Source organism: Artemia franciscana, chromosome 1, assembly GCF_032884065.1.
Source record: "Artemia franciscana chromosome 1, ASM3288406v1, whole genome shotgun sequence".
Lineage (NCBI taxonomy): Eukaryota > Metazoa > Arthropoda > Branchiopoda > Anostraca > Artemiidae > Artemia > Artemia franciscana.
The window spans coordinates 57,098,775-57,125,100 of NC_088863.1; the positions used below are offsets into that span (position 1 = coordinate 57,098,775).

The following is a 26,326-nucleotide window of genomic DNA, read 5'->3' on the forward strand; positions in this document are numbered from 1 at the left end:
TACTCCGTATATGAAAGGGACTTTTCCTTCTAAACGCCCCGCTCTTTACGCTAAAGTTTGACTCTTTCTCTTAACTCTACATTTTAAAACAGTAAAAAACTTTAGCATAAAGAGCGGGGCGTTGAGAAGGAAAAGCCCCTTTCATATACGGAGTAATTTCTGTTCGTTTTAAGTTTTAATGTCGCTCCTTACTTTCATTTAAAAAACTTGTTTTTTTTATTTAATTTCTGTACGTTTTTGAATCAATGCATGTTTTGATTTTGGCTCTCCGCAGAGGAATAATTAAAACGAAATTTATACATTTGTTTTTTTGGCTAAATGGCTTTCTCATAATTTTGATCGAATGATTTTGAGAAAAAAAGAGCGGGGGAGGAAGCCTAGTTGCCCTCCGATTTTCGGTTAATTAAAAAGGCAACTAGAACTTTTAATTTTTTACGAATCTTTTTATAAGTAAAAGATAAAAGTAACCTATAAATTAGCTTACGTAAAGAACTTTTGTATTCTCATGTTTTTATTACATATATGAGGGGGTTCACCCCCTCTTCAGTACCTCGCTCTTTACACTAAAGCTTAAATTTTGTCCCAATTCATTAAGAATGACCCCTGAATCACAAAAGCCGCAGAATAAATAGTTGAAATTACTAAAAATACTTTAGCGTAAAGAGCAAGGTATTAGGAGGAGGTGAGCCCCTCATATGGGTAATAATTTATGTTCGTTTTAAGTTTTAATGCTGCTGCTTACTTCCAGCTGAAAAAAAACTTCATATTTATTTTTTCATTGTTTTTTTTTAAGTAATGATAGTAAATCCCGCGCTCCCTTCATGGAAATTTTCTTCCCCATGACAAATTCCTCGATAGAAAGTTCCCTCAGCATATCCCCCTCTTCTGCACTTCCCAATAACCATTACTATATGTAAGCACTGGTCAAAGTTTTGAACTTGTAACCCCTCCTACGGGGACTGTGGGGGAGTAAGTCATCCCCAAAGACATAGTTATAAGGTTTTTCGACTACGTTGAATAAAATGGCTATCTCAGAATTTTGATTCGTTGACCTTGGGAAAATAATTAGCGTGGGAGGGGGCCTAGGTGCCCTCTATTTGTTTTGGTCACTTAAAAAGGGCACTAGAACTTTTCATTTCCGTTAGAATGAGCCCTCTCGCAACATTCTAAGACAACTAGGTCGATACGATCACCCCTGGGGAAAAAAAAACAAAAAAACAAATAAACACGCATCCGTGATCTGCCTTCTGGCAAAAAATATAAAATTCCACATTTTTGTAGATAGGAGCTTGAAACTTCTACAGTAGGGTTCTCTGATACGCTGAATCTGATGGTGTGATTTTCGTTAAGATTCTATGACTTTTAGGGGGTGTTTCCCCCTATTTTCTAAAATAACGCAAATTTTCTGAGGCTCGTAACTTCTAATGGGTAAGACTAAACTTGATGAAACTTATATATTTAAAATTAGCATTAAAATTCGATTCTTTTGATGTACCACGAACTGTTTGATATCTACTGGTATCAATTTTCAGTTTTTTAGAGTTTCGGTTACTATTGAGCCGGGTCGCTCCTTACTTACAGTTCGTTATCACGAACTGTTTGATGTGGTATCATCCCATGTCCACAATCTAATATTTTTCAATTAAGGGGAAATGTTATTGCTGAATTTACAGAAGACGACATCTTGTTCTAAGAAAGCTAACACATTTTAAATTACATGACAATTCTGCGCTAATATATCAATTAAGCAAGATAATTTTAGCCTGATTTTGTTTTATTGCAGAAATTAATCACAATTATGTCTCGATTTTAATTCAGTCTGTTTTTGTGATAATGAGCTATTCATGAAAAACCCTTTTCGCGTAAAGAAAACCTTGACTTTGGTATTTGTTCTTTTTATGAAGATCTGTCAAGCCTCAGACAGAAATGGCTCAATTGGAAAAGGCACGAAAAAGAGAATAAAATGTTGTTTTTGCATAGATGCTAATTAGTTATGGACTTAAATGCCTATTAAAATTGTAGGTAAGATACCAAGTTTATAGGCCCTATCAGGACGATGTAATCTACCTCATGACCCTCTCAAAGCAGGAAGTCTTCAATTAAATTTTTCCAAGCTACATGAAACTTGGCTTTCGAAAACGGTTGATGATTTTTGTACGGTGAACGCGCACTGTTTTCAGGTTGTTTTTTTTTTCTTCTTCTCATGGGGCCCAATAATTGTTACGCAAATTGTGCAATTATTGTAGTCTTTGAAAATTCAGCTTTCTGGTTTCTAATCTCTGCTACTTTTTTCATCATATTTGCCTTTCGTTTATTTTACTACTGAACAAAAATCTTTATTTAAAAAAAGTGACTAACTAATGGAAAGCTTACAAGATAAATCTGATAAGGGCCAAACTAAATACAAAGCAGCTATTGTTCCAAACTTTCTTCCAAAATATTTTCACTTCCATATAGATACCGATGATATTTTCTTATGTATTTTTTTAGATAATGCCCTGTATTCAGTCTGCGATTTCATCTCTATAGTAAGGAAAGCTCAAAATGGACGAAATGAGCTATTACCAGCCTTGGATTTTCTCTATAGCTGCAAGTTTAATTGTTGGATTGAGTGGAGTTTTACCTATGCTAGTCATTCCAATGGAAAGTGGAGTGAAATTGAAAAATCCTGGTGAATATTTCAAGTTTTTTTTTAGTTTTTGTTTTTGAACGGAAGTTCAGTTTTCTTCCAGTGAATAAGTTTTCTCGATTCAAAATTTTGATTTTATACCAAATTTTTGTCAAAGCTATCTTCGGCTATTTGTGTCTTTCCTGTTTCTTATTATTGAGCTAAATTAGTAATAGGTATCATCAACGTAGTTTGTTTGTAGTTCAGTAATTTTTAGGTGAAAAAACAAGTTAAAACAAAACCAAATACTCTGAAGTTCTTGACAGAATACACATTTGTTCTTTTCATTGTTGAAGTGGTAGCAGCAAGCTATTAAAGAACTCACCACGGCCCATAGTAACCAAAAGCCCAAAAATGAATTTAAAAAACAAACAAACTATGTAGTGAGACAAAATTAGCATTTGTGGCTTACTAAATAATTATTTAGTAATTAACGAATTAAGCTATTAAAGAACTCACCACGGCTCATAGTAACCAAAAGCCCAAAAATGAATTTAAAAAACAAACAAACTATGTAGTGAGACAAAATTAGCATTTGTGGCTTACTAAATAATGATAACTATTATCTCGAGTAATCTTAGTAGTAAAAGGTTGTTGCGAAAACAAATACACGGAATTTCGAAAATTAGCCTGAAACGCCTTAAAATGACATCGGATCGAAACAAAAAGCTCACCATTGGTATCGCCATTGCCAAAATTTATATGCAGGAAACTTAAACTCCAATGGCTTGAACAAAAAGGAAAACAGCTGTTTTCTAGGGGCGTCGTTTGGGGAAGAGGGTAGTTGCCCCCCCCCCAATTAATTTAGAGGTAAAATTCTATTATATAGCTCATACCCCTTGACTATCTGGATATGGACCCCTTCTCCCCCAATTAAACCTGCTGGAGCTATGCCCCTGGTGTTTTCTATGGGTGACACACTCCAAAGATGTACTTTTTTGTTTCAATCTGACGCAATTTCTTAGGGGTATCACGCTTTTTTTAAATTTCCATATATTGGTTTTCAAAATAACATACTACTATTAATATTAATCCAGATTATAGCTAACATTCCTTAGGCAGTAGCTAAATGAAGGGAAAAAATTGCTGAATTATCTCTTTTTTTTCACCTTCTTTAAGGCTAGCCCCTGCACTGAGGCAACATGGAGAGCTGTTTAAGTGTTCATTTGAAAGGAAAGTACTATATCTACAGCCTTTTTGTACTTAACAAAGCTTGGTATTTAAAATGTAATGCAATTTTACACAACGATTTGTTTCCTCATTTAAAAGATGATATAACACATGTTTCTTTTGACAAGAAATGATATAACACGTAACTTTTGAATAAGAATATGATGCCATATTCGAGTTATTCTGCTGTCTTTCTCTCCTTGATTTTTTCTTTACTAGATTCCAACGAAGATCTGTAGATTCCTAAATTTCCTGTGTGTGATATAATGATTGAAAAATGTACGTTCTATCTCAAGATTTAAAAAAAGGCATAGCCTTTGTTGTTTTTTTTTTTTCTAAAAAATTAATAGTGGTATTTTTGTCGAAATCGATCATTTTGGGGGGGGGGTAGTTTTTGACAAAGTACATCTTAAAAATTATTATTTTTTTTTTTTATTGGCACTCATTTTTTCTTTCCATAAGCTGGAGAAGTCCTAGAGAGATGAATGGTGTTGTTGGAGGGAGGGGTGCTCCCTTATCATTTAAGTACGGATAAATGCAAAATATGAGACATTTTTCAATTAACCTTTAGTTGGGAGTAGATTTAAGAAGGATGAAGGGTACGGAGTTGTGATACGTGTTGAATTGAGTTGGTCCGAGTTGACCTTGTACTTCACACTCTAATGATTTTGACGACATCCAAGAAATATGTTTTCTGTTTCGGAAAAATTTAATTGAACTTCAAGAGTTCTAAAGGACACGGATTTCGGCTATTGGGTGCGTCGATTCCAATCAATGTATTTAGTTTTGCGGAAATCCAAAGTCCGTTGTTAAAGTTTGGTTATCAGCAAAGACAAATGAAATCGAAGCTCTGGCATGAGGAAAATGCGTGATATGAATATATGATATTTGCAACCTTAACAACTATGTAGGAAATGGACACAGTTTTTTTTTTTGTTAGGCAATAGGGAAAGGGGAGGAGGGTCAGCCAAAATACATAACTAACTGAGAATATGATAAATTGTAGAATGACCTTGCTTGATTTTTGTTTTTTTGAATAATCTTTGTTTGTTTGAAAGCGAACATCAAAGTCCTCTTAGCTCCTCAAAAAATTAAGTAGCTATTAGTCTTTTGTTTCTAGAAGGTTAAATTAAGTTTTGATTTCAGATTGCTATTATCATGAGATGCCATATTACTTGAACTTAGTCGCGGAGAAAGTATCACACCCTTAGCAAAACCTCACAGCACAATTAACAACGTAGTCCAACGTCATACAAATTTAAGTTGAAACACAATTGCTGAATCAAGGACTAATTTTTGCCTTAATTCTACAGAAGATAAGTAATCTGGACTAGAAAAATGTGCGATACCGGTTGGTATAATGACGATAAACAAACTTTGTATGAAAAGATAATTGAAAATTTTCTTGGCGTCAGAAATTTTTCGAAAATAAAATTATTTCAAAGATAAACAGAGTTGTACCTTATATTGATTGAATTCTTATACTTTTGTCTGATTGAACGTAAGACTGTAGTAACTTTATTCTAAAATTTAAATTTTCATTGTTTTTCTTGTCAGTTCCGTTGTGGAACAATGCTGAAGCTTGTGCTGTTTTTACTCTTTTTTCCTTATGTGTCTTTATAATCGGTCTTTAGCTCAGTGGCTATTGGAGAGGAAAGTTCTTTTTTTTTCGGCAGAAGATGGGGAAGCGGAGAATAAAGGCTCCCTTGAAGTTTGTAATATGTCCAGTACTACCTCAGAAATAGAATTTGAAGTATTTTTCCAGTCTAAGAAAATGTGTAAAGAATAAACAAAACTACTTTAAATTCGAAAATAAGCTTCCTAGGTACTCTTTAAGTGTCAGATACATGTAAAACATGAAATAATTTTTTCAATCCCCAGGATTGAAGATTCTGTGACTCTTTGGGGGTTTTACGAAAAGGTAAATTTAGAAATCCAAAATTCTTAGGCTTGAATCCATAAGCGAAGTAAAACGAATCTCTCATGCGGTACGACTTGGAGTCGGAGGGAAGGATGGGAGTGGTCCACAGTCTTCTCCATACATATCTACATTTCTGTCCAGACATAATCTCTTATTTAGCACTTGAAGTCAAAAGACGGGGAGGGGAGACTTTTTTTTAATCAGCAAATCTACCAAAAGAATCGTCAGATCTTGACCGCAGGAGGTAGTAAGTTAGAGGAAGTGTTGTAGTTGTATCAATTGCAGGCTTGTATGCGATACGAACTCTGTGTGTGTGTGTGGGTTTGGGAAGGGGGTATATAGGTCCCTAAATTATTCGTTTGAATGTCTAGTGATAGAGGTCGTCGGTATCTTTTTTTATACTTTTAGGGAAGTTACAAATAAACACCCCGGTTCGTCCTCAAGGTGTACAGATATAATCAGTTATCTCTAAGAGAAAGGGAAAGGAACTTTCTAAATTTTGACTTCGGAATATGTATAACTTCATGAGATGTAAGAATAAATCTTGTAGCTCTCCTTAAGTATTGCGATGAAAAGATATTTAAATTCATATCGTCGTGACATTTAGCAGAAGGGGCCGTCAGATTTCAACCAATCGTTGTTGGAAGTAAAAATAAGTGCCCTAGCTGCGCTGTTTGGTATCCATGCCCAATCTGATCATTGTGTGCAGAGGGTGTTAGTAAGACTAACCAATAAACATTGTGTTTAGTAAAAGTTCTATTTTATTAAGAGTTTACGCATTAACCAATCTAATTAGGGGGAGAGTTCCTTTAGTCCTCAGGTCTATAGATTCCGAGCAAGTGGCTGATTCAGCTGATAGAAGAACTTTAGCGAAGGTTTTTATACTTTTAGGGAAGTTACAAATAAACACCTCGGTTCGTTCTTAAGGTGTACAGATATAATCAGTTATCTCTACGAGAAAGGGAAAGGAACTTTCTAAATTTTGTGGTATTCCTTTGATGGTATACCAGACAACTCCATTGAAGTGATTAGTGCTATGTACGAGAATAACACTGCTGCGGGTAAGGTTGGAAATGAGGTTAGTAGCTTGTTTCATATTAAATCAGGAGTTAAGGAAGGCTGCGTTCCATCCCTATTTACATGGATCATTTTTGTGGACTGACAATTAGAGACTACGGAATCAAATGAAGAAGTAAAACTTTCTTGGACTTTGATTATGCTGATTGATTATTTAAGTATCTTAGATGAAAGTAAGAGCAAAATAAATGAACTTTTGTAGGTTATGAAACTTCAGGGTGCTAGAATAGGTTTGAAAAATAATATAAAGAATCTAAGTCGCTGAGGCTAGAAATAGGTGAAGTTGGGTAACGAAACTATTGATCAAGTGGACAGCTTCAATTACTTATGGCAAATTATTAGTAAAGGTTTTTGTTGATGTGAAAATGTTAATAGTAAAATAGCCAAATTCCAGTGTTTTTTGCTTTTTTCACAGTTAGAAAACGTTTGGAAGAATAGGAAGAACTCTACAAATCAAGGTTAGAACATTGGAGCCTATAGTAATGACAACGGTCAAGTACGTTTCTAAAGTATGAGTGCTCTTAAAGACGGTAGAAGATTTGCTAGATGTTTTCCTGAGAAATTGCCTACGGACGTTTTGGTTGTTCACCTGACTGACCGTATTTCAATTAGTAGGCTGTACAAAAAGTGTGGTTCAATTCTGCTTTCTATGGCTATAACGAGGGCTGCTTTCTTTCTTTTACATGCTTACTGCTTACTTTCATTACTGCTTACTTTTACGTTTCTAGGGCTGCTTTCTAGGGTAAGATGGCTAGGATACGTTCTGCGAATAGAGGATGACGATTGCCTAAGATGGTCCTTTTCGGCCAACCGTCCAGGGCTAACCAAAAAAGAAGTCAACCTCGGTTGTGGTGAAAGGAAGTTGTAAGGAAAGATTTAAGTAAAATGGAAGTTTCGTGGGATGATGTAAAGAGGGAGGCTTTGAATAAATTTGGGTGGACAAGGAGCGTGCGTAGCTATGTGGGCCTCAGCTGGCTTGATGTTGTGGTGGGTTGTTAGTAGTACAATTTACTACCAAATATTATACTGTAATGAGATAGTACTATAAAAGGAGGTTATACACTCAGAAAAACCCTCCATACATTTAATGTAAGTTGTTTTTTGTTTTTTGCATTTGGAATGGGTTTTTTTTTCCTTTGTTGTGTTGTAGATGATATGATTTTTAGTGCTTAGAAAGGAAAGAGTGTTTTCTAATGTTTTGTTTGCTGAATGACAAACGTTAATTCATTCCGTAAAAACACAAAGAAACAAGTAATTGCTCATGTGCGCATTACATCGATTTAGGCAAAGAACATTATTGGTTTTTGGTTAGTAAATCCCGTTGCCAACTTGAAACTTTTATCTGTGTGTTTGCTGTAGAGATTTAGCAATGCATACATGGCATTGAATTATATTTATTTACTACTAGATTTAGCTGTGGTTAATGGAGCTTTTTTGTAAAATTTGTAATCTTTGCGCAAGAGTAATTTCGTTTGTTCTTTTAAGAGCTAATAGTTATTTGTAACTAACAGCAGAAACCCGTCAAATCACATGCAGGAAAGGGATTAATACTATTGTGAGGATTGAAAACGGACTGAATCGGGCTATACAATGGCGAAATAATCGCTTTGAGTACGTGCTGTGTAACATCACAGATTGACGATTGTTTCCAAATAAGCGATTGGTTAGGAGCTACTGATATTTCCATTGACTATTGTATTGAAGATACAGTAGTCGACATTTTTACGGAAATTCACAGGCTTTTTCATATTTTTTTTTTCAAAAATGTTTCATGCTTTCAAAAATATGAAATTGCAAAAAGTATGGCTTTCTTAGCGAAACCGGCTTTAAATTTAATAATATTTTCGTAAAACAAAAGTAGTTCGGAGAAAGACTACTCTGTTGAGTATCACTAATTTGACAGGAATGTAAAGGTCACCCTGAAAATATAGATGAATATATCCTCTTGAGTATACTTAATCTCATTGTTGAACTTATTGTTGTACACTGAACTCCCAAAACCCCGAAGATTTGTTGTTTTTTACTGCCATTATTATCTGAATACCCAAATTTCTGAATAACCTTAAGTCTATGAGTTATACCTTTCCATTTGACACAATGTTCTCCCATAGCCCTTACCCTGCTTCTTAGGGAAAAGTTTATTCAAATATTCTATTCAATCGGGGATTGGGTACAACTATGTTCAACCCTTGATTCCACACTCGACGAACTACTAAATTTGCCAATATAAACTTTATGATGTCAAACTAAGTGCTTTTCCATATTTATTTCGATTCAGTTTTATGGTTATGATGCTGCAAGTGAAATCTTGTTGTTGTTGTTGTTGTTGTTGATTCCAACGTTTTTGGAGCATGAATCAGCTCCGTCACGTACGTATCAATCTTGTCCAGACAATGTGTACGGAGAATTTTTAAGAAACGATGACTACTTTCAGATTAGTGAATCACTTAGAATCGTTATTGGCAGATTCTTTGTTGGTGGCAAACCATTTTTTCCACTAGTATAGCCACCTACATCAGACCACCTTAATTAATTCTAAAGCATTTACAGCCATAAATTACAATTTACATTAAATTTCGTGGGAAACACATTAAACTTATACAATATATTAAATACATTAATAAACATTTGACTTGATACAACATTACCCAAGACTACTAAAGCACATCAAAGAAACTTGAACTTCTAATAAAACAACCCAGTGCAGAAACAGATACCCTACGAGCCCATGGAGGGGCGGATGAATGACCCACCACCGCACGGAAAGTAAAGGCACCAAAGAGCTTTAGAACTTTTCTTTTTAATATTTCACGCTGGATATAATACTTTATACACGACATTATAACATGGCGGATATCTTCATATACATTACGTACATTGCAGTTTGGGGAGTCAACCAAATTCCATTTAAAGAGAACAGAATTCACTTTAGCATGGCCAGATCTGATTCGAAATATTCTTGTGGCAATTTTCGTCTCACTGTGAATTAAGTCCAATGGAGGAGGCTTAAAATCATATAGATCCAAGATTGTATTAGTGGACTTTCTTGTGAAATCAGCTTTCTCATCAATTGCGGATTGGGCCTCATAACTCTGAATATATTCACTCAGGGACAAGTTTACATCCAACAATTCACCATTTCTGCAAGCCCATTTTGCCATTTTATCAGCTGACTCGTTCCCAGGAATACCTGCATGTGCTGGGACCCATGTAAGTTGTAGATCATAACCATGTTTTAGAAGGTCGTCAACTATTTTTTCAATTTGTGCAGCAGTTTCTTTGGCATCATTTTGTTTCATAGCTAAGTAATTTAACACAGATAGAGAATCAGAACAAATCAAAAAGCTACCAACTATACCGTTTGACTTAATATAAAGAAGTGCATGATAAATAGCAATCATTTCTGCAGAAAAAACAGTAAGCTTGTCAGGTAGCTTAAATCCGCAAGAAGTACCAGTTGACGGGACTACAAAAGCGCAGCCTGTACCCATTTCCGACTTAGATCCGTCAGTGTATATGTGAGTAAAGTCAGTCCATTGTAGAGTCAGCCTATACCACTCTAATTTTAAAATTATTGTTCCTAAATCCTTATTTCTATTATCTAGAGCTAAATTAATTACATTACCTATTCCGTTGAAGCGTGAGGAAAGGTCATCTATGTTTGGGGTTGGAACTAGGCCTGGAAAGCCAGCATTACTCATCAGACAAGAATATCTATAGACTGTAGGGGAAAACCTTGGTCTAAACTGGAGATCTTGATTCCATGTAGCAATGCATTCTTTATACACAATGTGATTTGTTGATCCCATTTTTTTTAGAAAGTAACGGGCTTGAAGATTATTTCTTCTCCTCTGAAGTGATGTGACGCCAAGCTCACAGTAGAGGGCTGGGATGGGGGTGGTTTTTAAGCAGTCTAGAGCTCGTCGGAGAACTTGATTAAAAGCTGAATCAAGTTTCTGGAGGTTGTGCTTTGTTGCTTCCCTATAGAACATGCTACCATAGTCCAGTTTGCTGGTGATTGTTGCTCCAAATAGTTTTGAATCACAAGAATATGGGGCTCCTCTTTTAGAGAGGCAGATTGCATTGAGAAAGTTTGCCCTACTCCTCAGGTTACCAACAAGATAGTCAATGTGGTTAGTCCATAGCAACTTTGAATCCAGTAAGACTCCTAGATAGCAAAATTTCTCTGCATGTTGGATGTCCACTCCTGCTAAAGACACAATGGGGGGTTGAACATTTGTTCGATTTTTCCTTGAGAAAAGAACACTTACTGACTTCTCTGTTGAAAATGACATGTAGTTTTCCATTGTCCAATTTTCTAAGTAATACAGAGCTTTTTGGACTGAAGCCTTAAGGCATCCCCTATCTCGAGAGGAGGCAGCTACTGCAATGTCATCAGCATATAAGTATAGTTTACAACCCAGTATCGTATCTAAGTTTATATCGTGACAATACACTAAAAATAATAAAGGACTTAGTACCCCTCCTTGGGGGAGACCCACATTATTTGGAGTACTAAAAAAGCCAGACGAATGATTTTCTAAAGTTATTTCTATTTTCCTCTCTGTCAAGAAATTACCAATCCATCCCACGATTTGAGGGCTAATATTTAGCTTCTTTAGTTTTGCCATTAGAGTAGGGATATTCACTCTGTCAAATGCTGAAGTCATATCAAGGAAAACAGCTAGAGTTTCTTTTCCTAGGCGGAATCCCTGTTTTATTTGATTTTCAAGCCTCACAAGACAGTCTATTGTACTGCGTTGGGGCAGAAAGCCTAGTTGTTCTGGCTGAACTACTTTCTCAATTTCTGGTAGAACTATCTTTTTTATCAGTCTCTCCATTAGCTTGCAGAGGCATGAAGTCAAGGCAATTGGGCGATATGATTTTGGGGATGTAGGGTCCTTTTGGGGTTTCAGGATTGGTATTATTGCAGCTTTTTTCCAAAGCGATGGGACATAACCTTCCTTGATGGACCTATTAAACAAAGTTAAGACAGAAGCCTTTAGCAGGGGGGACATGTTGGACAGCATCTCATTGTGAATCCTGTCTGGGCCCATAGCCCCTGGTTTTAAATTTTTAATAATCGTATCAAGATCCTGTTCTACAAGTTCAATATCATTCTTAGGGAAGACCTGTGTAGGTTGCATAGTGGGTCGGTTTTGAGTAGAAAGTTGTGGAGGAATGTTTGCAATTAGATACTCTTTCAGAAGTTTTATTTTCTCGGGTGTTGTGGCGGCAGTGGTTCCGTAGTGTATCGTGATGCCAGATATTGGGGAAGACCTTTGTCCAGTGTAGACTTTCCAGTTCCTCCACAACTCTTTGATTGATGTAGTCTTCGTAAACTTTGTCTCAATTAGAGTCTTCCATCCATTCTTGATTTCTTGGGGAACAATTTTCCTAAAGATGGCTTGTTTTGCATTCATTTCAATTTTGTTTGTAACTGTAGGATTTCTTCTAAACTTGGTTCTCGCCGTGTTTCTTTCCTTATAAGCTTTTTGGCATGCAGCATTCCACCCTGGTGTGGAGTTTCTAGATTTTCTTTTAAGTTTTACATACCCAAATACCCTTTCACTAGCATTCACCATAACTTGAGTTAACTTCTCATTAAGCTCCTCAACAGAGGTAGGTAGTTCAACATCCGTCAGATCCGAGTCTACCTCTCTCTGCCATTCAGGCCAGGACTCCTTGCGGAACTTCCAACTCACAGACTTCATTAACTGAAGTCTATAAGCAGAAAAATTAAGCATTGACATTATTGGGAAATGATCAGAGTCAAAGGGTGACGGTATAACAACCTCAAAGTCAACTGAAAGGTCTAAAGAAGCAATTGTTAAATCTATAGTAGAAGTCTTCCCATTTAAGGCGTTTAGCCTGGTACCTAGATCTATTGGAGTGATAAGACAAACCATATTTTGAGGATCAGTAATAAAATCTGCCAGTAAATTAGAATTATGATTTGGAGATGATGTTGAGTCCCACATTGGGTTGTGAAGGTTGAAGTCACCAGCAATTATTTTCCTCTCTTTACATTTCTGAAAAGCATCTTTGAACTGCTTAAAATCAAAGTCAGTTGCAGTCCTGTTATAATAGTTGATAACGGATATCCAGTTGTCCGTTCCATCTTCTTTGATAGATATAATCCCAATTTCATTTTTTCCTGGGATAAAAGCATCTACTATTTTAAACGGGATATTATCCTTAACTAAAGTCATAAGTCCTCCCCCTGGTCCTGTCATCCTATCCCATCTAGCCATGCTATAGCCCTTAAAATTTGGGGAAGTTTTCTGTTCATTCAATAAAGTTTCCTGAATCAGTAGAATATATGGCTTACTCCTCACTAGAAGGTTTTTCAATTCTACTACCTTTGATTTTCCCATTCCCCTGATGTTTATTTGGATTACCCTTGTAGTCATTCTTGGATTTTTTGTTTATGAACACGCTTATTTATTGTCTTTTTCCCTGGAGAGGACAAAATGTTCTTTGGAACAAAGTTATCTTCATCCATACCATCCTCTGAGTCTGTTTCATTTCTAGAAACAAAGGATTCAGATTTCTTCAGTGAAGACAGGATCTTCTGTACCTCTGACTTCGAGCTTTTGCTTAACTTTACACTGGAAGCAATCAGTGAGCACAATGATGACACTACTGTGGTTAGTTGGTCTATTTTTTCTCTCAGTAAGACAACTTCCTTGTTAATTGGTTCCTGTATTTTTGCTTCTGGTGGGATTGAAGGGTGAACAAGGACTGGAAAATTTTCAAAGTTTAAAGCTGGTCGTGGTGTGTGCAGAGTCTTCCCTTTGGTGTCAGTAAAAGCTTGAACTGCATCTTTGAATGATATACCTTTTGTAACTGACGTTTTCAGTATTGCAGCTCTAAACTTGTAATCCTGGCACTCTTTACTGAGGGCAGTGTGCTGTCCATTACAGTTTGCACATCTTACTTTTTGTTCATTTCTGTTTTTGTTTATCTCAGGGCAAGCTATCATGGGGTGATTATCTCCACAAATACCACAAGTATCTTTACCCCAACAGTTTAGAGAGTTATGGCCAAATTTCTGGCACTTGAAAAATCTCAACGGTTTTGGTATGAACTGTTTCACCACAGTGAGGGCACTCCATATAGGAATTATTGTAGGAAAATCTATTTCTTGAGAGAAGTCAACATGTATAGTGTAGCTAGTGTATGGTTTACCATCTCTAGATGTGGGATGAGGGTTTAGTACAGTTGCCTTTGTAACCTGTTCTACTTGCTGAATCTCCTTACAGAGTTCTTCAGGAGTAGCTAAATCCCTGGGAACGTATAGTACTCCTTTTCTGCTTGAGTATAGCATATTTGCTGGCTTCATTTCAAATTTGATCACTATATTATTCAATGTGAGATCCCTTATGCCTAAGATCTTATTAGCTATGTCTAGATTTTTTAGAACAACTTCAAGTGAGCCTCCAGGACCTAATCGTGGGAGTATTTTCCCATAGTCATTTTTTAGAGCTACAGCCAATCGACGCCCTAGATATCCAGCAGAAGTCTTTGATAGAGGGACTAGCTTACCCTTGTCATTTGTGTCAGTAGTTTTTGTCATATCATGACCTTTAGCCAACAAATTTGGTACAGTGGGTCCACCTCTAACTCCCCCACAACCTCCACCCTTCCCAGGACTACCAGGAACCATTACGTCTTTCACGTGACAAGCTTACTTTGCAGAGAAAAAAAAAAGTGAATGCACAAATACTATTAAACAGACCCCAGTAAAGTAAAAAGAGAGGCAAAAATACAAGCAGATAAGGGCACTATATACAGCACATACATACAAGTAAGCAATATTTCTTAAAGGACAAGATCTCAAGGAGATAAAAGAGCCTAAAAGGTGGTCTGAATATCAACCATACAGTCCCTTCACTGTTTTGCATTTACCAAAATTCAATAAGCACTTTTTTCTCCTTCACATTAATTTGTTATTGTTTGTTTTTCAACCAATCAAAATCTTCATGTATTACTGTTTTCTACTACTTGAATTATTGCCAAGCTGCTTTTAACAGCACTTAAATGGCTTATTTTGAACTTGTATCATTAATCCCAAGTTGAATAATTGCAGTTTAACCACAAAATTTTTATTCAACCATGTTCTTATAGGCTGTCAATTCCAATAGACTAGAGAAGAAAACGCCTATTTGAGATTCCTTCAAAAGATCTTCCACTAGTAGCATTTAAGGTACTTTTGCTCTCAAAAGTGAGGGATACTTCCCTACACATTGATTTTTTACAAAAAACTCCTGCTATTTAATTTGGCAAAAATTAATTCTTCTTCATATGTCCATTTAATTATTGATTACACCAAGTGAAATCTTTATATCAATTTTGAAAATGGGAGTTATTGGCACCTATGCAACTGGCAACTGTGCAACTGGTACCTATGGCTAAGGAAACTATTACGCAGTCGAATATTTAATTGTTGAGTTCTCCCCTCAAAGGCAAAACAGTCCTCGAAGGAAGAATTAAATCAATTCTGGATGCAAGTTAAAGACTCAGCTATAAAGTTGTCCGACAAACTGTACTTCTTGTTTGTCTCCGCCTTTTCATTGCTTGTTTGCTATATTTTGCAGATATATATATGTTTGTAGTTATGAGGAATCTAGCCAATACGGTAATGTACCTTATTTCTGAACGTATTTTTTTCAGGTAATAATAGCCGTAAGATGAGGCGGCTTTTAAGTTTTGCCGTAGGCGGGCTACTTGGAGATGTGTTTCTTCATTTGCTCCCAGAAGCTTGGGAAAAAGCTCAATATCGTAAGCTTCATTTGGTCATTTTCTTATTTACTCATCTGTTATTTTTGGAGAGACACTTGAGTGGTACTCTCATCGTGGGTGGGAAGATTCTGCAGTGTTTTGTTTTGTGTTTGTTTTTTTTTTTTTTTTTTTTTTTTTTTTTTTTTTTTTTTTTTTTTTTTTTTTTTTTTTTTTTTGCATAAGCATCTGTTAAAGTATGATAAGCCAACTTTATAAAACAAAGGGAAGCAAAAAATTTGAGGTATGATTTGAGATTTGTTCAATGAATAACTGCATGGATAAAAAGAAGAGCTGAATGAAGATGAAGCTTATGTCATATGCAGCTCTGAAGAGTGTACATACGTCTTGCGCAAAAGCCTGGGACGTGGATCCCGAGCTGGTAAAAAGTTTTTGGTAAAATTAGATGATGACGATGAACATCATGAGTAAATATGCTTGCCATCTTTCAGGTAATTCTCTGAAGGAGAAGTAAGTATGAATATTTTTGATAAGATTCAAAATACTGCTCTTTTTTAACGACGTCCCACCCCATATGTGTGTCATAGAAAAGCGCTCCTTTGTGAGAATTGCTTAAAAATTTCCCCAGTAGTTCTTTATTTCTCTATTAGTGAAACAGTTTTTTGTAAAAAACTATAAGTAAAGAGTGACTCGTCCCAATGGTAACTGAAACTCTAAAAACAAGAAGTTTCCATGCCCTTTGATACGTCAAAAGAATTGGCTTTTTGTTCTGATTTCAGCTATATAAAATTCATAAAGTTTAATGTTACCCATCAAAAGCTATGAGCCTGATTTTTGGAATATGGGAGAAACGCTCCCAAAAGTCAAATGCTATTAATGAAAATCACACAACCATATCCAGCATATCAGACAATCCTACTGTAGACGTTTCAAGCTCCTTTTCACAAAATGCGGAATTTTGTATTATTTGCAGGAAAAAACATTTTCCGTGGAACGAAAATTTGATCGTATTGCATCAGTGGTTCAAGAAGATCGAAAGATGTCTTTTTCCAACAAAAAATCAAAGACTCTAGTTTCCTTTTTAAGTGACCAAAAAGATCGGATGGTAGCTAGTCCCCCTCCCATACCCTTTTCCCCCTAAAAATACCCAATCAAAATTTGGAGATAGCCATATGGTTTAGCAAAGTTGAAAGGTCCCCCTTGGGAAAGGACTTTAAGATATGCAATTGATCCATTGTTTCTGTCATATAATTTTTGTCACTGGGAAATAGACGGAAGTTTTCCTTTTTGGGGGCGGGGGGATTTCTGTGGGGATAATTCCTCGTGGAACGAAAATTTGTGGAGTAATTTTTCAGTGGAAATTCTACACGGGGGGGGGGGACTCCTGGTATGATTGGAAAGACATTCAGAAGTCAAATATAAATACATTTTTTTAACTTAAAGTAAGGAGAAATATTAGAACTTTAAACGAACATAAATGATTACGTATATGAGGGGGGTCGCCCCTTCCTCATACCTCGCTCTTTTCGCTAAAGTTTGCCTTTATGTCCCAATTCTTTAAGAACGACTCCTGAAATACATTGCATTTGAATGAGAAGTGTCAAACAGTTCGTGGTAACGAACTGTAGTAAGGAGCGACCCGGCTCAATAGTAACCAAAATTCTAAAAAATGGAATTTTGATACCAATAGCTACATCAAAAGAATCGCATTTTAATGCTGGTTTTAAATATATAAGTTTCACCAAGTTTAGTCTTACCCATCAAAAGTTACGAGCCTGAGAAAATTTGCGTTATTTTAGAAAATAGGGGGAAACGCCCCCTAAAAGTCATAGAATCTTAACGAAAATCACACCATCAGATTTAGCGTATCAGAGAACCCTACTGTAGAAGTTTCGAGCTCCTATCTACAAAAATGTGGAATTTTGCATTTTTTGCCAGAAGGCAGATCACGGATGCGTGTTTATTTGTTTTTTTGTTTTTTTTGTTTTTTTTTCCCAGGGGTGATCGTATCGACCCAGTTGTCCTAGAATGTTGTAAGAGGGCTCATTCTAACGGAAATGAAAAGTTCTAGTGCCCTTTTTAAGTGACCAAAAAAATTGGAGGGCACCTAGGCCCCCTCCCACGCTAATTATTTTCCCAAAGTCAACGGATCAAAATTCTGAGATAGCCATTTTATTCAGCGTAGTCGAAAAACCTTATAACTATGTCTTTGGGGACGACTTACTCCCCCACAGTCCCCGTGGGAGGGGCAACAAGTTACAAACTTTGACCTCTGCTTACATATAGTAATGGTTATTGGGAAGTATACAGGCGTTTTCAGGAGGATTTTTTTGGTTTGGGGGAGGGGTTGAGAAGGGGGGGATATGCTGGGGGAACTTTCCTTCGAGAATTTGTAATGGGAGAAGAAAATTTCCATGAAGGGAGAGCAGGATTTACTAGCATTATTTAAAAAAAAAACATTTAAAAAATAAAAGTGAAAAAGCTTTTTCAGCTGGAAGTAAGGAACAGCAATAAAACTTAAAACAAACAGAAATTATTACCCATATGAGGGGCTCACCTCCTTCTAATACCTCGCTCTTTACGCTAAAGTATTTTCGGTAATTTCAACTACTTATTCTACGGCTTTTGTGATTCAGGGGGTCATTCTTAATGAATTGGGATAAAATTTAAGCTTTAGTGTAAAGAGCGAGGTACTGACGATGGGGCGAATACCCTCATATATGTAATAAAAACATGAGAATACAAAAGTTCTTTACGCAAGCTAATTTATAAGTTACGTAAATCTTTTACCAATAAAAAGATTCGTAAAAAATTAAAAGTTCTAGTTGCCTTTTTAATTAACCAAAAAAATCGGGGGGCAACTAGGGTTCGTCCCCCGCTCTTTTTTTCTCAAAATCATTCGATCAAAGTTATGAGAAAGCCATTGAGCCAAAAAAAAAATATGCAAATTTCGTTTTGATTATTCCTCTGCGGAGAGCCAAAATCAAAACATGCATTGATTCAAAAACGTTCAGAAATTAAATAAAAAAAACAAGTTTTTTCAACTGAAAGTAAGGAGTGACATCAAAACTTAAAACGCACAGAAATTACTTCGTATATGAAAGAGGCTGCTTCCTCATAAACGCCCCGCTCTTTACGCTAAAGTTTTTTACTGTTTTAGAAAGAAGAATTGAGAGAAAGAGTCAAACTTTAGCGTAAAGAGCGGGGCGTTGATGAGGAAGCAGCCTCTTTCATATACGAAGTAATTTCTGTGCGTTTTAAGTTTTGATGTCACTCCTTACTTTCAGTTGAAAAAACTTGTTTTTTTTATTTAATTCTTAAAGAACGCTAAGACTTATCGTAAGGCGCGAGGGTTTAGAAAAGAGCAGCGCTCCTCATTTACGGAATTAATTTTAAAAAAATAATAATTTTTAAATGAAAGTAGGGAGCGACATTAAAACTTAAAACGAAGAGAAATTACTTCGTATATGAAAGAGGCAGCTCCCTCCTCAACACCCCGCTCTTTACGCTAAAGTTTGACTCTCTCTCAACTCTACTTTTTATAACAGTAAAAAACTTTAGCGTAAAGAGTGGGGCGTTGAGGAGGGAACTGTCCCTTTCATACGCGAAGTAATTTCTGTTCGTTTAAAGTTTTAATGTCGCTCCTTACTTTCAGTAAAAAAAGCTTGTTTTTTAATTAATTTCTGAACGTTTTGAATTAATGCATGTTTTGATTTTGGCTCTCCGCAGATGAATGATTAAAATGAAATTTGCATATTTACTTTTTTGCTAAATGGCTTTCTCATAGTTTTGATCGAATGATTTTGATAAAAAGAAGCGGGGGAGGAGGCCTAGTTGTCCTCCAAATTTTGGGTTTCGTAAAAAGGCAACCAGAACTTTTAATTTTTTACGAACGTTTTATACGTAACTTACGAATTAGCTTACGTAACGAACTTCTATATTTGTATGTTTTTATTACGTACTAGCTGTTGGTGTGGCGCTTCGCGCCACGCCAACACCTAGTATGGGGTGTCGTACCTCGCACTAACCCCTAGTGGGGGGGGGGGGCACTTCGCCCCCCCCCCGCGCGTAAGTCGTTACGTGCCATTGTAGTTGTGTCCCTGTGTCCCACTTTTGAATTTAGATATATATATATATATATATATATATATATATATATATATATATATATATATATATGGTTTTAACTACGTAAAACTTGCGAATATACAACATTCTTCGCTGTCCCATTGTCTGTGCATATACAAAGCCTTATAATGACGACATATGCAAACACTCTTTTTACAAACAAATATGTATACATACAAATCATTTTTATATAGATAGATAGATAGATAGATATACATATACAATACGAATAAACTACGTAAAAATTGCGAATATACAACATTCTTCGCTGTCCCATTGTCTGTGCATATAAATAGATTAGCAGGTTTACCGACCCTCGAACATGCAATGTACAATTGTCCATGGGAAAAACAATCTGTATTAAGATCTATACCGCATTTTTCTAATGATTGCCCTTGAGCTTTGTTGATGGTCATTGCAAATGCTAATCGAATTGGGAATTGCAATCTTTTAAATTGAAAAGGCAGATCCGTTGAAATCATGGGAATGCGAGGAATAAGAACTGCCTCGCCCTCAAAAGGCCCTGTCAAGATTGTTGCCTCTATTACGTTTTCCGCTGTTTTTTTTTTTACGGCAACTCGCGTGCCATTGCAAAGCTTTGTTGGGTTGATATTTCGTAAAAGTATTATTGCTAAGTCCATTTTTAGTTGTAGCACGTGTGATGGAAACCCTGGGAGATCCAGGGAATTTAAAAATTTAGATGGATAATTAACCGCTTCATTTTGTTCCAGAACTGTGTCGACTGACTTTTAAAGGACTGCCTGGTCTCGAATTTTGGTCAAAATAATATTATTGATTTCGTGGACGTCTTTTTTCTTGGCTGCCAGAATCGCTCGTTCACTTAGCTGTTTATGATTTCTATAATTGGTTAGAATATTCGGAAATACCTTTTCAACCGATTCATTTTTGGACGTCACTAAATTACAGAATTCAGCAGGTAGTTGTATACGTCCTGAAATTGAGTCTTCTGGGAGCTTTCCGTTTCCAATTGCCAGCAATTGATCTGAAAATGTTTGACCAGAGTCATCGTTTTGCAATCGGACACACATATTTATAATTAATTTTAATGTCTTTACGTGTGCCCATAAATTAGAATTTTTCAGGCAAGCATTCATTTCGTCTGCAGGGGTTGATCTAGGTATTATAGGTAATGTTTGCCTGAAATCTCCCGCAAGCAATATTAATGTGCTGCCAAAGGGTTTCGAATTCCCTCGCAAATCTCTCAATGATTGATCCAGAGCCTCGAGCAATTTTTTGTGTGCCATTTTGCACTCGTCCCAAATAATCGAATTGATGCCAAAATCAATTTTATCACAAATGTTTTACCAGTACCTACTGGCGCATCCAAAAAGAAGATTTCTCCAACATTGTTATTGACACAATGCATTGTGTCATAATCATATCATTATGTTATGATCATAAATGTCCTTTTGCTCAGACGTTAACTTAGAAATATTATTTTGTACATACGATAATAGATCACTCGTGTTGTAACTTTGTTCACGATCCAATTCTACACATGTCGAAACAGCAGCGTTACGATTAGGTGAAGGCATTCCCAAATCCTGAAGAGGTGTGTTTGCCATACATAAGCACAAATCTTCAATAATAACTAAATTGTAGTTTCCCCCTATTTTCTAAAATAAGGCAAATTTTCTCAGGCTCGTAACTTTTGATGGGTAAGACTAAACTTGATTAAACTTACATATTTGAAATTAGCATGAAAATGTAATTCTTTTGATGTAGCTATTGGTATCAAAATTCGGTTTTTTAGAGTTTTGGTTACTAGTGAGCCGGGTAGCTCTTTAGCCGGGTCTGTTTGATAAGTTTTGTTCGTTTGAAGTTTTGATTTTACTCCGTGCTTTCAGCTAAAAACAAAAAAAAACAAAAAAACAAAAAAAAACATGTATTTAATGCCAATATATTGCCGTCAGTGTGTTAGAAAGATGTAAGATGCCCAAGATTAGACCACGACGATGATATAAAAAGTGGTAAGAAGCCTTTGGTAATTTCTTGGAAGGTAGCCAACGCACATGCTCTAAACTGAGTAGGAGAGATGGTGAGTGTTTGGCATCAGTTCTTAACTTTGTGGCGACAACATAGAAATAGCTTCGTTCCTAAGGGCAATAAATTATAAGGTTTTAAACACACCCTTGCCCCCCCCCCGCGCACACACATCCTCCATATATGAGGAAAGTGGTGTAGCGTGCGAAAATCACGAAACAGCAAACTTTAAGCTTTAGTGCACGAAAACTGTGGATTACTGGACAAGTTTGATTCCATATTCAAATTCAGCCTCAAAGTTACAAAAAGCTTAGAATGAAATCTCCTGAAGGCACTGTTGGCTAATATATGTAGGGCTGATTTTACTTACATTTGGGGAGGAAATTGCAGCATCAGGAATTACACTTAGTCAAACAAAAATGCCTTCAAGGGAAGGTCTTTATCCCTTGAAGAGACTTAACTATGGCAAAATAGGAAAATAGACAAATGTTAGTAAATTCACCATGTGCCAAAAATATTAAAATAGAGAAAAATCAACAAATACATTTAAAACAAGTAGCATATCCTTAATTCCGGCAACCTAACACCAAAAATTCGATTTATTGGAACACAACTAATTGCATTATAATAATGTATTGCCTAAAATATATGCAGACCTGTTATTGCAATCTTTCAAGCACTCAATGTGTTCATTTCAAACTTGCAACAATTTTCAAGTCTGACCAGAGCACTCTGATATACATCATGACGCAAATTCCAAACAAAAAGATTGCACTTCTGCTTTTTTTAGTTGACAGTGATAGACAATGTCAGCTATTACAGGAGAAATGGAATCTTTCAGTTCGTACATAATGTGAGAATTTTTATTCTCACAAACCTGGTTTTTAAATACCGCCAAAAACCTCTTAGATAAGATAAGATATTTATTTCAAAAAAATCACTATCACAAGCCCTCAAAGGGCCGAATTCGGACTTCGGAGTCGACTAATAAAACAAACAAAGCAAAAAACACTAATAATAATGAATAATCAAATTATGAGTCAAAAAAAATATATAAGTCAGAAAAAAAAGGGAAGGGGACAAAAAAAGTCTAATAATACAGAAAAGAACAAGAAATAAACATATATAACTACAAATTAAAAGGGACACAAAAAAAAGTCCAAAAACTCACAAAAAAAAAGAACGAAGCATAAAACACACGAAAAACACATATGAATTAAAAGGGAAACTAAACCAAAACAGCGGGGGCAAGCAAATTAGTGTAACGACCTAAAGCACCTCACATGAAAAAAGAGGGGGGAGGAGAAACTAGTTGGCTATTTTATTTATTTTTTCTGTGATGAAGGGGACAAAGGTTTTTTCATATCTGGAAGTAACGCAGCGAATGGGGGACAAAACTGGGATAGGCTCAGAAAGAGCTCGAGGCTGTCGTAATCTGGATGGTGAGTGACGTTTGGGGAAAATACTTGCCGTCCGAGGGTTCGTTATTGCATTTTTTGAAAAACGGAGGCACAACGACGACCTCCTTCGCTCAAGGGTTTCCAAACTAGCTTTTTTTAGGAGCAGAGAGTAAGGCACCTTGCCTTCTTTGAAAATTATTCGCAAGGCTCTTTTTTGGATTGACTCAATTTTGTCTGATTCTTCACGGGAGATGCCAGGGTGCCAAACTGGACAAACAAATTCAAGATGCGGACGGACAAAAGACGTGTACAACCTTAAGGAGTGAGAAGGGGGGACGCTATATTTATTTAGGAGCTTAAGGAGGGCGATAGACGCATTAGCTTTATGGATGATATCTTTAACGTGGATATCCCACTTTAAATTTGAAGAAATTGTGACTCCAAGTAATTTAACCGAGGATGCATAAATTTCAGGAGGAATAGGATTAAGAAAACCGGGCGAGGATTTGAGGAAACAAATCGGCATTATCATGGACTTAGAGGGGTTTACGGTCATATCTAGGTCCAAAGCCTCACTTCCAATATCATTGAGAATACTCATAGGGTCGCTTATTAAATTTCTGAAGCAACTTTCAACAATCGTTAGGTCATCAACAAATTTCCAACGGTCAGGAAATTCCTTCGCAAGGCTGTTAACCATGACTGAAAAAAGGAGGGGGCCTAGGAGAGTTCCTTGGGGTATGCCATTGTAGATAGGGAGAGGATTTGAGTAATGGTTCTGGTATTTAACCACCTGTGATCTATTTGTTAAAAATGAGGCAACCAATTTTACCAGCAAGGGATCGATATTGAACTCGCTTTCTAGTTTCTCAATTAAAATATTGTGGTTAACAAGGTCAAAGGCTTTCTGAAGGTCGATAGAAATTAAGTTTAGCCAGGAATCAGGTTTTTCGAGGATTTTCCCGATGTGGTCAATAAGAGAAACGAGGTAGTGGGAAGTAGAAGTTGATTTTAGGTTTCCGAATTGTTTCAGGTCAGTAAGAGGTAGGATTTTTTCCTTTAGCAAATCCGCAAGGAATTCTTCATACAATTTTGAAAAAAATGGGAGTAAGCCTAATAGGTCGAACGCCATCAAAGCCAGGCTTTCCTTTTTTCTTTTTCAAAGGGGTAATGAAACCCTGTTTCCAAATTGTTGGAATTTGCCCAGACTTAGTAATTTCGTTAAACAGGACAGACAAGGGCTTAGACAGGAAGTCACCGAAGGCTCGAATAAGAGGAAATGGGATATCCAAAGGACAAACACTTGTATTTCTTAGTTTATCAATTCTTCTTTCGATCTCAGACGGGGAAACAGTCGGGAAAAATGGGGATGGGGCTCCTGTTGATAATTGGATTGGCAATCTGGAAGGCTCTGAACAATGGAAGCGAGAAATTTATTTAGACTATTTGCAGTAACATCAGGGGGCTCTGGTAAGTTGAAATTAAGCTGGTCAAGACTCCTGCCACATAGCTTTTTAACCTCGGAATACCAGTTTTGTTGGCTTATTAGTGAACAATTCTTCGATCTTATTTTTGTAGTATGATCGTGCCAATTTACGAATTTCTCTTTTAATTGATTTTCTTAATATATTGGCTTGATCGAGTTTACCATTCTTAAACAGCTTCAATTTGGTTCTAATTAGTGTTTTTATTGTTTGATTAATAAAGGGTTTGTCACTTGAGCACCTTTTAAACCTTTTTTCTGGGAAACAAATTTGATATTTATCAATTAGCTTTTTATGAAACGTGGCTGTTTTCTCATCAAGGTTTTGTAAACTATAAATGTCGGACCAATCTTCAGTACTCAGCCACATACCAAAAGAAAGAAGACCAGAATTTTGAAGAGGGCGGTAAGTGCTATAAGTCTTTGAGAAAGTATGCTTAAAAGTTGAGGAGGGGGACAAAAGAATGGAAAGATGATAACTCCCACCTAATGGGGGCAAAGTTGAGGGAGGGCTGTAAAAATTATGCATATTAGTTAAAATAACATCAAGAGAGGTATTTCCCAGAGTCGTCGGTGTTATAACAATTTGCTTTACTTTAAGTGAAGCACAAAAGGAATCCATTTTAAGGTCGTTGGCATTGCCAACTAAAAAAAAGGCCAGCATTGGGGTACTTAGAAATAACAAAATCAGCACTTGCCTGTAATTGCTGGATAAAATTACGTTTTGACTCGATATTTTGATTTGGGGAGTAATAGAAAACAGATATTGCAATAATACTAAATGGACGAGGGAGTACTTTTGGTCTAACACTTAGCCAGAGGATTTCATCATACTCGGATAAGTTAGGGACTTGAATAACCTTTGGGTAAAGGTGACTCTTAGTAAAAAACAGAACTCCGCCACCTTTTTTCCCGAGTGGGTGGTCTGAAGGACGGAGTTTAATAAACTCTGAATAATTTGTCAGGTGTAGGGACCCTGGGTCATGGGATTAAACTTCAGTAACAGCTATAATATCTATCAAATGTGATTCTGAAACCACCTCGAGTTCAGCAAGCTTTTCAAAATTAAGACTTTCAGCATTAGTAACTAAAAGTTTAGGAAAAACAAACCGATTGGGGAATCGCGACAGGGAAACTTGATGGGTTTGAGAATTTCCTGGGGGGTTGGGTTTTAATTTAATTTTATTATGCTTTGGAGAAGAGGGGTAAGAGAAGGGTTTGCTTTGGGGATTTGGATGTGGGGGGACGGGCAAGGATATGGACGAAGCACGAGGACTTATTATATGACAATTATTGAACGCAAAAAGTCTCAGACCTGAGTCACGTTTACTGGGTAGGCACAAGGGATAAAACGAATGGGCTGGGGTTTCGTAAGGTGCCGGGAAAGGGGGGCTGGGTGGGAATAGCGAGTCATGTCCGTCAAGGAATTGCTGGTTTGCAGCGGAGTAGGGAGGGTATGGGGCAGCATACTGTAAGGGGGAAGGAAATAGGACTTCTGTATACGGAGAGGAGGAGGAGATAACAAGGGGTAAGGCGGGGGAGTATGTAATCGGGAAGAGTTTATTAATTGTTTAGCTGGAAATGCAGGGGGATAAGAATGGATGTCGACAGGAACCTGACCAAGGGGAGGATGGGGTTGTGAGTGCTTTCGACGCTGGCCTATAAAGGGTGGGGCCTCCCTCCGAAATCCATCTCCGTTTTTTTGTCAAATTCTTAGAACTAACATCATAAAC

At 36.5% G+C, this 26,326-nt stretch overlaps 1 protein-coding gene across 3 annotated transcripts in view; it reads left to right on the forward strand.

The window, feature by feature from the left end:
* Positions 1-26,326, forward strand: part of LOC136031667 (zinc transporter ZIP13-like) — a 74,355-nt gene that overhangs the window by 37,057 nt on the left and 10,972 nt on the right. For 2 of the 3 annotated variants that reach the window (XM_065711346.1, XM_065711353.1), the window contains exons 2-3: positions 2,491-2,671; positions 15,513-15,620. In XM_065711346.1, coding sequence (XP_065567418.1) covers positions 2,545-2,671; positions 15,513-15,620 — 235 coding nt within the window. In that variant the 5' untranslated portion in view covers positions 2,491-2,544. The remainder of the gene's footprint in view (positions 1-2,490; positions 2,672-15,512; positions 15,621-26,326) is intronic. The other variant, XM_065711361.1, reaches the window with a different exon arrangement.